The following is a 13,988-nucleotide window of genomic DNA, read 5'->3' as shown; positions in this document are numbered from 1 at the left end:
CTGTTAAAAATGAAATGGTTTAGATTTAGAAATCACTACAGTTCAATTTCTTTTATGTTACCAAATTGAAAATTTTTTGTATGGGAATCTTTCCAGAAGTGTACAGGAATGTACAGATTTATTGTACAGGAATTTGGTTTGCTTCATCTGCTAGACACCCTACCTAAGCTAGAATAAGTGTAAAGTTAAGTAAGTGGTTTTAGTCATGGCATTAATCATTGCCATGCTTGGCCAACCTCCAAACAAAGCACATGATACATGCTACCCACCCTGCATGGTTAAAGAACTCGTTTAAGCCTGAGAACCACTTAGGTGCCTTCCTAACCAGAACCTTGTCCACAAATCACTACACTAAATCGTTAAGTTTAGTTTAGAAAATATACAAAACTTCTGCAGTTATCTGGTAGAAATGGATGGCAATATTCGCTTAGTAAAAGAAATTGCATAGTGTTTGTAACTTAATTCCTAATGCTGTGTACGGTTGGGTTCCGCACATCACGCTCTCTTGTCAGAGATTACAAGAAGCAGTGGGAAGGTAAATTTGAACTAGGAGGATGCTTGTGTATTCTTGGACAAGAACAAACAAATGTTTTTATGCATATAATTGATATATGGACAAGAAAAAGCAGATGTGATTTATTCTTGTAGGTTTTTGATTATGTGTGAGCATAATATATGACTTTCAACCATTTCAGTTAAATAGTTTACCAACACCTCTTACATCCTGTTTGCACCTATATTATGCTATTCATGAATCTCCAGAGTATGACACTGTGTGAACACGTATGTGATGTGTTCAGAAATGGAGTATTAAAAAATTACTGGAATTGAACATTTATTTCATACATTATGGTCTTGATGGGTGTAGTATTTCTAATAACATTTAAGCAAGGCAGATGTGAGTAATTAATCTTTTGTTCTTCTTTTTTTGTCTATTTCAGAGAAACCCAAAAATGGAATTGGGAAAGTCTGATTTGTTGAAACTTCTCAGTTATTTAGAAGGAGAACTTCAGGCCAGAGACATAGTAATTGCAACTCTAAAGGTCTGTATTCAAAATATCAAAGCTTTTTATAGAAATTTTTCTTAATGTATTACAATATTCTACCAGTTCTGTAAAAACAAGCAATTTAACCTTTTTAAGAAGGTTTTCAAATAAATGATTGCCATTCCTCCTCTGTGACATTATTTTTCATGATTTAGGTAACAAATCAGGTCATCAGATTAGAATATTTGGAGGTAGTTTTCAATGTAATGGTTTGTAAAAAGTGTTTCTAAATCATCAGTGTGAAAAAAACTGGAGTAAAAATTTAGCAAGTGCAATAATGTGGCCCTTGCATATAATTTAAACTATTATCAACAAGTAAGGAAAAATGTGAACTGATCACATTGCAAAGAATTTTCTGTTAAACATTTTCATAGAGGTTTGCAAAGTAAAATTATTTTGTGAAAATAACAGCGCAGATTTAGCTTTGCCTGAAAATGGTTATTGATTGGTCCACGTCATCAGACGAAACAAAAAATACATCCTTTCCCTTCCTGCTGTAACCTTGTATTTATGAGATTATCAGCTCTAAAACATTTCCATGACATTGTTTGAAGAATTTGTAATAGTACAGTAAGATTTCGCAAAAAATATATATGTATTTTTGGTTTTGTGAGGGAAAGTTCATACAAAAAGGAGTAGGTGGAGTAAAATTGTATGTACTTAGTGTTTTTTGTTCCAGGTGAATGCTTCTTTTTTAATGTGTTTGGAGTACTTTCAGGTTTAGACTTTATTTAATTTGTTTTACCAGGCTTATGTTTTCCCTTGAGTAATTTTTATGCTAACCAAGCACCACAGTTTATCTGTGTGATGCTGTTTTGTGGGAATTCAAGAAATTTTACCACAACTTAATAAAACCTATTAGCTATTTTGGTTTTTCAGATTAATTTTATTTTTCAGTTCCTTGTATTTTTACGTGTGCAGATGCCAAAGAGTTGTGCATTCCATTAACTAGCCTTATAAAAATCTTTTTTCATGCAAGGTTACCTTGTGTTACGTATGTTACAAGCAAGATTATGCTCCAAATCGAGACATGCTAATTTGAAAAATTAACTTTCCAAATTTGAATATTCTGTTATAACTGTGAAGTTTGATTACTCTTTTGAAAGTAGGTAAAGTAAAAAAAAAGGAAATAATTTGTTCTGATTTTCAATTACTACTATTTTATTTTGCTGTGGTACATTGTGATATTACAATCAGATTTTTGTTGTTTATAAAGTATACATTTTGCAATATTGCCAAATAATTGTGGTCCCATGGTGTCATTTGATACCAGTTGTCTACCATTGTACGTTTCGTACATATATTATTGTGTTCATTGTTTTTATTTTGCTAAATAATTTTCAAAAATTTAAAGAGTTTTTGAGCATGTGCATGTGGTTTTATGGATCATAGGTTTCTGTTTTTGCTATCAATGGTCAGTTTTTTGAATGCAAAAATTTTAATTTCAATTGTGAATGCAAAGTATATAATGCTGCATTTTATACTGATTTTACGAAGTTGTGACGGTGTGATTTCATGATGCGTTGTAAATTGTTTCAAAAAACATTCATGTGAGTTGGTTCTATTAATAAAAATTACATCACATTCAAAATTGTTGAGATTTTGGTGTTATTTATTCGTTTTCTCCTGTTTCTTAAATTTTGTGCATTTTTTAAAATTTAAATTTGTAACATGCCCACTGACAGTCATAAGACTTTAATGGTGGGCACGATATATAACGACAAATACATAGTTATCATTGAAAAGGTATGAACTCCCACCACCGTTGGTATCACAGCAGGCAGAACAACTGCAGGTGGCCAACACATGAGGGCAAGCATACCACACATTAGCAGTGATAACAACAGATACCCAAAAACTCTAATACAGTAAATAAAGACAAACACAAAAAAACACAAAATAACCTAAAGGATGCAAAATAACACAAAAATTGCGTATTCATAATTTCTAAAAATAACAGTCGACTTAAAACTTAGCAAAATATTAAAAAAATTTTGAAGTTTGCACTTGCAGTTATACACTATTAGAATTCAAATAAATTTTATTATAATTTACTATAATCCTGAAAATAATATTATTAGTATAAAAAGTACACAGGGTTGAACGTAAGCGGGAAAAATTGGGGGATTCTCAAGCCAATATTGTCAAGAAGATATAAGCAACTGAATTTAAAAGTACAGTAGAGCACCCCTCAACCGTAATTCCAACAAACAGAACTCCCGATATCCGGAACTAATTTTCCAAAAAATATTAAAACATTACAAAACATCTCCAAAACATTTCCGCACTGGAACGAGGCGTTTTTGCTTTTGCCTGACTGTACATGTCTTGAAGGCGCGCGCGCGCATGTCTGTCAGAGAGCTAATTATTGCCAGTCTTTCCCGCGCATTGCGTAAATACACCGCTGTTTTTCGCGTCGGACGTGAATTACTATAAATATGTTTATGCTATAAGTAGTTTTATTGTTTCACAATGTCAAGTAAACGGAAAATTCCGGCCGGCCCGAGAGTATGTACACCGTCTCCCATTACACACGCTGACACACGTGATAGCGAGTAATATTTATTTCCAACGTGTGTTGCTTTCAGTTTGTAGACAATAATTTAGTGTACAAATATGTATTATGTACATATTTATACGTTAATATATGGTTATACAGTTTATATTTACCTGTATTTCTCGATCTCTGTGTTTTTAAACGAGATGCTTGAAGTGTTATTCTTGTGTATGTGAAATGTAAACTGTGCGTGGCAGTGACTATACACTTTCCGGAAGTGTGAATCACTAGCACGTCAACACAGAAGTAACACAACACTGCAGCTGTAGTCCTACTACCTCCCCCGAACCCTCTTCTTGCCCTCTTCGCTCACGCACGCACCCACCCACAGAGATAAGAAACACGTGCCTGCCAGCTTGCTTGAATGAAGGTCATTCAACCGGCCCGGAGGCCGGCCATACCGCAACTCCCCTTACCCGGAATTTTTCCATGACCGGAATAGACCTCCCCTCAATGATTCCGGTTGAGGGGTGCTCTACTGTATAACAATTATGAACAAAATGTTTATCACGGTATGCCCTATTGTCTACAAGGGGAGTTAAATTAGATCTTGGCAAATTAATCAAAATAATTAATTTGATAACCTTATATATTTTCAATTTTTTCAATTATCAGTTAGGTTGATGCCATTCCAGATAATAGAATAATATTCTAACTTTGATCTTGTAAATGCAAAAGAGAGTGGGATAATTGAGTTTGAGTTAGTTGGATAAGAAGTAATAAATTTTATATGAGCTAAAGTTCTTTTAACAAGATAATATAAATAATCAACATGTTGTGAAAATATAATTTAGTATCTATAATGACACCAAGATCCTTTATGAAAGGGTATTTAGAGATTAAAGAATTATCTAATTTGTACTCATATTCAATTGGATGATATTTCCTAGTAAATGATATGACCTTGGTTTTATCTTCATTAAGTTTTACCAGATTTTGTAAACATAAATTATTGACTTAAGTAATGCCTTCTTGTTATAATAGACAATTATTTAATGTAGAAATAATTTTATAGATTTTTAAATCATCAGCAAAAAGTATAGCAACAGAGGGGCTGAGTACCTGGGTAATAATCATTAATATATAGTATATTAAAGAGGAGAGGTGAAAGTATACCTCCCTGAGGTACACCAGAACAAGCAATGTACAGAGAAGATTTATGATTATTCTTGAAAACCAATTAACATAATTGTCGTATAGGCCAAAATGGGATAATATATTTAAAAGTAAGGAATGATTTACAGTGTCAAAGGCCTTAGCTAAGTGGAAATAACATGCATCTACCTGACCCCTATTGGTAACTATATTATATATAGGATTAAAAAAAGTAAGTAGGCTAGTAGCAGTAAACATTCCAGACCTGAAATCATGTTGATTACTAGATAGTTTACACCTATCCCTCACTTAGCACGTCTTCAGATTGCGCGGATTCATTTAGCGTGATGTGAATTTTACTGCCCCAGTCTTGAATAGCACGTCTGTAAATTTCAGTTAGCATGAAATCTCGGCAGGCAAAAATAAAATGTTGAGCATGATGCCACGAAGTCTGTTTCAACTTCTGTAAACAACAGATGTGCCATGGGATACAGTTAGCCAAACAAGGGGGGAAGAGATGCGCGCGCAGGTCTGTCTACGCTATAGGCTGTTGTACAAACATCAGCTATGGCAAGTTAAATTGCGGCTATGGATTGTAAAGGACCAAATGTTTTTACGTTCGCATGTATGCCGCCGTGCCGTACCGTTGTTTGACCACAAACCGGGCCGTGAACTCAGTCTAGCTAGTGGCAAGGAATGCACACAAACAAAAGCAACGTCTGCCCATTCAGCTGCCGGTTACTGTACGTGCTTGATCACTAATTAATGCATCGTGTTCAAGTATTTGAGACAAAACTGTAAGTATTACGGCGCGCAGATTGTCACGAAGGCCACGCTTATGTTGGTCGCACTTTAGTTTTAAGCCTATCAACTGTGCGCACAATCGTACGAAATAAGGACTCTTACCAAATTTTATATAAGTATGATGCTGTTGGTTGTACTAGCGGGAATATATTTCACATTAAATACCAGAACAGAAATGAACAGATGATTCACGTAGAAAAGGTTGTTAAATTAATGTTGCAATGAAAAAAAAAAAATCATTGGCCTGGCAGGATTGGTGTGAACCAGGTGGTGATACGCGAATAAGCACTTTAATTTTTGAAAAATTAAAATGTAACTATCTGAACAGTAATATCAGTTTCACAGTCAGTAGAGGATGGTTTGGAAAGGTACGCGACGTGAGTTGAAGGTCACGCCCAGGCGGGCATTTCAGCCAGCCGACTGACAATAAAGAACATAACCACGTATATCCCGTTACGCTGTATCGTATTTGTCATACAAAGTGCGATGGGAGGCATATCAAGATAAATGGTACAACATATTTATAGTTGAGTGTTATTCAACGCATTTATATTACGTAAAGTATATTTACCTACACAATTTTGGAACACATTAAATAAAGTAGCCTTGCTATTTATGGAAACTAATGCTTCAGAATACGTGATTTAGAATAACACAGGCATTTTTAGGAACGAATTAGTCGTGCTAAGTGAGGGATAGGTGTATTAAAAGTTGAAAATTGAGGAATTTAGATATAATTTTTTCACAAATTTTAGAGAACCTTTCAGTAAAGGGCCTGTAGTTAGAGACATCTAATTTTGTACCATTTTTATGATTTGGAATCATTTTGGGTATTTTCCATTTATTGGGAAAAACTTTTGTTTTCAAACTGATATTAAAAATGTAATGCAGAAGAGGTACCAAAAGTTGGGAACAACCTTTTAAAATAAAATTAGGTATGCCATCGGACCCTGTGAATTTAGTTCATTTTAAAGCCTGATAGCCCAATAAATATATTAGACTTTCAGAAATAGTAGGAACAAAATAGACTCAGAAGACATGACAGAGGTAGTCATGGGGGGGAATAGAATTTGAAGTCACATATACAGTAGAGAAATACTGTGTAAATACATTCAACACTACATTAGGATCGTTAGTAATATTGCCATTTACTTTAAGAATTAATTGTTTATAATAACTATCTTTCATTAATTTTACATATCGCCAGAAAATTTGAGGGTTTTTCTTAATATTATTGTTTGTAGATTGAGTCGAATGGATTGTGTTGCACTTTATTAGAGATTTCACTAATCTTAGAAAATGAGAGAACTGTGAATAGTAGAATAAATTAGTGTTACTTCTGTAGAGCTTGTGAAATGTTTCTTAAATTTTAGAGCAGGTATTAATTCACTTGAGAACCAAAGAGAATATTTTAACTTGGTTTTTAAAGTTAGTGGATTATAATTATAAATTTTTTCAGTTAAATAAAGTTCATTAGTTGATCAGCGAGGCCATTAACATTAGTAGAATTATAAAAAAATGTGATCAGTCATGGTTTTTAATAGAGTTGTAGAGACCAAAATAGTTGCCTTTTTTGTAATTTCTAAATACTGAAGGGTTGATATTATTCAGGTAAGTATCTAATGTGATGTTGATATTTAAGGCCGCATGATATAGATCTTTGATAAGAACATCAATAGCATGTGTTACTGTATACAGTATGAAAGATTAGAGAGACATAGGTAGAAGAGATTATAGATGGCTGGGTATCATTGAATTGTGTTAAACCAAGATGGGCTGTAAAGTTAGTAAATAATTGGCTTTAGTTTTCACATGTGAATGTATAATATTATCAGTTTGAGTATTAATCCAGTCAATACCAGGAATGTTAAAATCACAGAGGATCACTATATCATCACCACAGGATAGCAGTTTATCTTCCAAGGCTTCTAAATATTCCAAGTAATTATTCGGAGTGATATCTGGAGTTTAGTAGATAGTACCAATGGTTATCTAATTGGTAAACGTTAATTTTATTTTCAGCCAGACAGCTTCAATACTGGGAAAGACATAGGCTGGTATTTATAGTCGCATCTTGAGCAATGTCTTGAAACCGTCTTGATGAAGACGGTCTTGTTTCTCAAGGCAGCGATTTCAATCTCCATGTTTCATAGTCCGCGAACAAGACGAGCTTCATGAAGACTGCATGCTCAAGCAAGAGCTTGTTTGCCGTACTTATGGCTTCACGAAGCACTTACTTGAGACAGCCGAAAAGACACGAGCATACACGAACTTTGGCGATTGAACTGTTTTCGTTAAATATTCTGGTACTATTCACACCAAGCACTGAAACCCCAGAATTTGAGGCTATTTATAGTAACAAGATTTAGTGAGTATATATCACTACATTCGAAGTGCGTTTGTACGTTGATGTGAGGAATTTGTTTATTGTTTTAATACTCTTGAATCACACATGGAAAAATTGATGTTTTGCGACCACAAATATGCATACCTTCTAGTACATCTCAGCTTGTGTCACTTGAGATGAATGAAATTAAGAACTTTATAGACTTTTGTCTTTCTTGTGCAAGTTTAACATTAAGAAATTATGTATCTAACGATTTAATAATACCCTTTTAAAAAATAATAAAATTAAGTTAGCATCTTCAGAACTGTTAATACTGAATTACTACTTGTTTAAAAGCTACCTGTCTTTACAGAATTATCAAAAAATATTTCAGGTAGTGAAAAACTTTTTTTTTGAGAAAATGTCACTCTGCTTCAGCTTCAGGATAAGGTACAGTAAATGTTAGTTTAATAAAAATATCAGATTTAACTACACAGTAAAAGAAAATTTTTAATTTAAGTAAGAAAAATGTATGTTTAGAATCATAACAATAAGTTTGAACGAATCTGATAAGGGTACATAGTAAGGAACTTAAAATTTTGTAAACCCCTTTATAAAGTGTTTGTTCATCAATAATATAAGACATTAATTTCCTCATATAATAGTTTAATTTTTCTTGTTCAAGTTACTTGTAATTCTATAATTTAATCGTATTATAAGTAAAATATATAGACTACAGTGTGTCTCAAAGCCTACTGCGTATGAAATAACCAAATCATTAAATTGAGCTATTTATTTAAATATATTATAACAATTAGATTTAAAAAAATTAATCTAATAAAATTTCTCTTAAAGCTATGTTTGCATTTTTCATTTACTGTAATTATAAAAAAAAAATATTGTCAGTGCCAGGATTTGAACCACATTCGCATTGTTTTCTCAATCTACGGACTTGAAACCCATCTCCCTAACCATTACACTACAAAACCTCTAACGAGTTTTTGTGGAAAATTATGGTATATCAACAGTGTAATGCCACTTTTTCTTAAATTATTTTTAATGTATTTTGGGTGTCACGAATGTAGAATTAAATTTTCTGATTGTGATATGTACCATCAACCATCATTAAACGCATCGTTTTCCACATCCATTGTACTCGTTCTGTGATCGATACGTAAATAAACGTGTCTGTTTAGCACTTGAAAATGTAACCACTGGTCACAAACAAACACTAAACTCATTTAAAATACTTATAAAATTGCTTCAGTACTTCATACAGGATTTATTTAAGTTTAAAAATACGAGGTTCACGAGAATCCGCCATTTTATACATTGCGATCAGAACAAGCAATTGCTTGAGACATGCCTGCAGTGGTCTTGGCAAAGACGATCTTATTCGTGTTCTTAAGCACGGTCTCAGCAACTATGAAACATGCTTCTACGATGGTGTTCTCAAGCAACGACTATGAGACAGGAGAATTCCCTTTCATAAATAAGAAATATGTGACTATCATAAGATGGTCTTCATCAAGATTGTCTTGTTTGCGATCACTTGAGATCATCTCAAGCAACCTCTATGGCACACAAATGTTAAATAAGAATGCATATAAGAATTTTTTGACGAAGGAATTGCTCAAGACGTGAATATAAATACCACCCATAGTCATACACAGGTTGCACTAATAAATAGTCTTGGGTTTGCGCCCGTGTTTTACTAATGTGAAGCCATCGCTGTCATCACGTGGGTTGTCTTTTGTGCTCTTGACATTGCATGAATTGCGCTGAATGGAATGTAGTTCGTGAGGTGAACTGCGGTTATCGAAGTTGTTCTGAGAATCCGTGCGATCAGCTGGCTTGGTGATGAAAGGCTTCTTGAGGGATTGACTATATGAAGTTTCATGATCTCTGTTGAAATACAGTTTTTCTTTAATATGAATCGGTTATTGCCTTATTTCTGCCGTTTCCGCACTAGAGTCCATGAGTAGGGTTATCAGGATGAGATTCTCATTCTTCAGCTCGTCAACCTTTTCACATAAGGCTGTCATGATTTTGAATAAATCTTCCATATTTATTGGTTCCAAGTTGGTTATTTTGAAATTAAGGGTATTATTCGAAGGTTGATCCTGAGTTAACGAAGATTTAGAAGTTTTTTTTAATTAGTGACCGAAACATGATCGTGCTAATGTCATTGTCTAGATCTAATATAGGTACATCACTAGGTATAAAGTAAAACCCGCACAATCTGATTGATCAAGTACTGAGTAATTAATTGTTATTAATTCTGAGCACTAACAAGGAAGTTAAAATAAGGTAATCACTTCAAAAATATCAAGACAGGGGACGCACCCGAAACACATCCGTTAGCTCTGAACACTTGAGCGCGAATCAACACTCATCCGCGAATGACACTCGGCCGTGAATCAACACTCGGCCCCGAATGACACTCAGCCGCAGTACTGTAGTTCACTGCAATTCTTGCATAAAGTACAGGTGAACTTTTTGAATCGTTATATCTCAAAAACGGTGGCCGCAGTACTGTAGTTTACTGCAATTCTTGCATAAAGTACAGGTGAACTTTTTGAATCGTTATATCTCAAAAACAGTGGCTCTTAGGAAAAAAAGTATTTTGACATTTTTTATAGATAATTATCTGATCTACAATTTTTATCTGGGATAAAATTATGATAAAACTTACCATTTTGCTGAAAATTGCAAAAAAAAAACCCTGTTTTTGTGACCTTTGACCACAAGTAAATTTTTTTCCAGGTATCGGATCGATGAGGACTTTTTAGATGTCATTTATGATGGTGTTTTGAACAATCTTACCAATTTTCAGCTGGGTGCAAATTTTTGTACCCTCGGATGTCTAAATTGACCGGACTAAAAACAGACAATAGACTATGACACCTAAAAACTTATAACATAACATAATTAGACACAATAATAAAACAACACCTACATACCACTGGATGTTAAGTTAGGAATGTAGAAGTTAATAGTAAACAAAGAAATTATATTTGAAGTTTGATGATAATTAGTTAGTTAAACAGAATTACCCAAGCTTGTTATAATTAGAAATTAGTCTATAGATAATATTTTGTTTAGTATGTTAATAATAAAATATATAATTTTCATGTAAGAAAACACTGAAAATTGACATTGCACAGATGCATATCTCATTAAGTTAGGTGGGATTACTTTTCAGCAGTAGTGGGAGTTCATACATGCCCTTCAATGTAATTATTTTATTTGGTATATACTAATGGTCTCCGTGTCAATGATTCATTTACAAATATAAAAAATAAATTATATAAAATAAAAAAAACAAGTGAATTCTCTTATTTTTTTAATAAATGAAAATGCACTCAGTATCCATATCTATGCAGCATGTTAGGTGAAGGTGTTTGTGCATTTTTGATACAGTAGAAGAACAAGCACTGCAACCTTTGGTGGTTGGGGGGGGGGAGGGGGGGGGGGTCACATCTCTTCTAATAATTAGATGTTTTGTTTTTTCCCCTTGGTTCCTTCTCCATTAATCATTCAGAAAATATATTTTATTTATCTATAAAATTAAGTAAAATGAAATGAACAAAATGTGTAGGTTAAATGATGATTCATATGGAATATGGATTACATGGCTGTGCTACTTTAAACCTTTAAAACAATAATGTAAAGGCGAGGTCGAGAATAATGTCACTATGTGTAAAGGAGGGAGGGAGATGTAAGTGGGCCACGTGTTTTCGTACATGCGTGATGTTACAGCTGAGTTTTGACCACCGTACAGCACTGACAGCAACTTAATACACACTAGGCTATGGAATGAAAAGATGTATTTCACACAGTTAGTTATGCACAGATGGGATCTACTTAATTACAGTGGGTTGCAAACCACATTTGATACCGACATGGTTTCAGTCATACCAAGATGTGGTTTAGAACTCACGATCCTCTTTGCATAAGCACGAAGCCTCAGGGATAACGTTTTCCAAGGACCAATTGGATACTTACATACTTACCTTCTGTCAGTTTCATGTATGCTAAGTACCAAAATTTGTTAAATGCTGACTTTTAACATAAGTGATCTGTTACCTGATTATTGAAAATAATCATAAACGTTGTGGTTTTTAATGTTTTAAAAATATTAATTTATATCTAAGTAAATTCCATATAGGCATACATAAATAAAACAAGGATAAACATTGAAAAATGTACTCATACTAAAAAACTAATACCTTAAAATATACAATTACAGAGAGTAAGCTTCAGTGCACTCGAGTGCGTGTGTTCGTAAAGAAGGACTTGATAAAGTTGACATCTAGAAAGTAACACAACAGTTTATCTTAAGAAAGGAATACACAAAGTTATTGTTGGGAAGAATTTAACTGAATATATTAAGTCACTAGCTGCCCGACCCGGCTTCGCACGGCCATACTAATGGAAAAAAATTAAGCCAATCTCCCATTTACAGTAATGGTAAATAACAAATTCAGTGAAAATTTATTACAATGCTGTATAATGTACCGAAGAGAAAATGAATAGCACCGATGGTTTCCCGACTCGTGCACGCAACGTACAACTGATGTACCCGTACTTCGCTACGGCAGTCTACAGGCAGATCACTCTTGCGCCGCTCATTATACATGCCCCTCCTTGTGGGTACGCCACTGCCGCGTGATGCCCGTTGCCATGGAGACGCAGAAGGCATGAACAATGCAAAATCCTGTTCTCATGCAGACAAAGTACCCACTGTTGCCTGGTTTTAACCACCCATGGGATCTAATTTTTGGAAAATGTCATCCTGCGTAACATAAGGAACATTACTGTGAAGTTTCAAGTCTGTAAAATATATATACTTGAAAAAAAGGGCAAAAAAAAAAAACAAATTAAACACAGAGAGAGGAAAAAAAACAATAGTTTAGGTTTGCGATTTAAAGTGATAAAAAGTATTTAAATACTAATTGAACTCTTATGAGGGTACTGATTGCTTCGTTGTTAATATCACAGGGGTGTTTTTTACTTGTATGGGAAAATTAAGAATGATAAGGCATCTAGTGCGTGGCAACAATGTTAATAGGCAATAGGAAATAAACTTCTAGCGCCTGCGGCATTGTCAACACACACTTCGTACGTGTACTGCATGTTGTATCTAACCCCCTCCAACGCATTTGATTCTAAATTGGACTTTTAGTAAGGATCCTTAATGTTATTGATAATATAATATAGCCTATAGCCTTCCTCGATAAATGTACTATCCAACACTGAGAATTTTTCAAATCGGACCAGTGGTTCCTGAGATTAGCGCGTTTAAACAAACAAACAAACTCTTCAGCTTTATAATATTAGTATAGATACTGAGTTTCAATCAGCCGGAGTAAAATTTAGTTTCTATTTCTTAATTTTGCATAAATTTTTCTTCTTGTAACTAGTTTATTTTTTTATGAAACTGCTATCAGGGGTATTAATTAGACAATACAGATGGCATATCTTATATCATTTTCTGTTTTTAAATATAAATCACTTGTGATTCTCATGTGGTGTGCTGGGTTATATTTCGGTTTTGTCGCGAAGCATTCTAATGCTCAACTCAATATTTATCTATATCAATATGAAAATAACTGATATCTGCAGAATCATCACCTTCTAGTGGTAGGAAAAATTAAAAAAAATTGGAAAATATTTTATTATAAAATTTAAACTAAATAAAGCAAACAATATTTATTGAAAATTTAAGCATAGGCAGTAGGCTAATCCGTGTTGCTATCTGTACTGCAGCCCATGTTGCTAATCATTATTGTTGTAAATAAATTTTAATAGTCATTCTGTAATTAGCTGTGTTTTTATGTGATAAAATGTACTGTATGTTTCAGTCAAATATATCAGCAACCTCTATTCTAAACTTCATCAAAGTTTTTCAGTAGTAAAGAAGTAATTGAGAAACAAGCATGACCGAGCCTTGCTCGGTATTTTTTTTTTTAAATTGTGGTTTTTAGAAATTATTTTTATATACTAATTACATACTTATGAAATATGAATAATATTTTTTTTTTCAGCGGCCACACGTGACGCATGCTCTCGTGAAACATCTAAATCATAAGACCTTTCTGCTCGTATAATGTTAGTCAAGTTTTGCAAGCATCTTACTTTAGCAGCACGTGTGGGA

General features: G+C 33.6%; 1 protein-coding gene across 4 annotated transcripts in view; it reads left to right on the top strand.

The window, feature by feature from the left end:
- LOC134529485 (CTTNBP2 N-terminal-like protein) overlaps window positions 1–13,988 on the top strand; it is a 173,204-nt gene that overhangs the window by 19,574 nt on the left and 139,642 nt on the right. For all 4 annotated transcript variants that reach the window (XM_063363622.1, XM_063363621.1, XM_063363624.1 and 1 more), the window contains exon 2: window positions 942–1,043. In XM_063363622.1, coding sequence (XP_063219692.1) covers window positions 942–1,043 — 102 coding nt within the window. The remainder of the gene's footprint in view (window positions 1–941; window positions 1,044–13,988) is intronic.

The sequence above is a fragment of the Bacillus rossius genome, chromosome 2 (assembly GCF_032445375.1).
Source record: "Bacillus rossius redtenbacheri isolate Brsri chromosome 2, Brsri_v3, whole genome shotgun sequence".
Lineage (NCBI taxonomy): Eukaryota > Metazoa > Arthropoda > Insecta > Phasmatodea > Bacillidae > Bacillus > Bacillus rossius.
The sequence above is the reverse complement of the archived record's forward strand: the minus strand, read 5'-3'. Positions and strand labels throughout refer to the sequence as shown.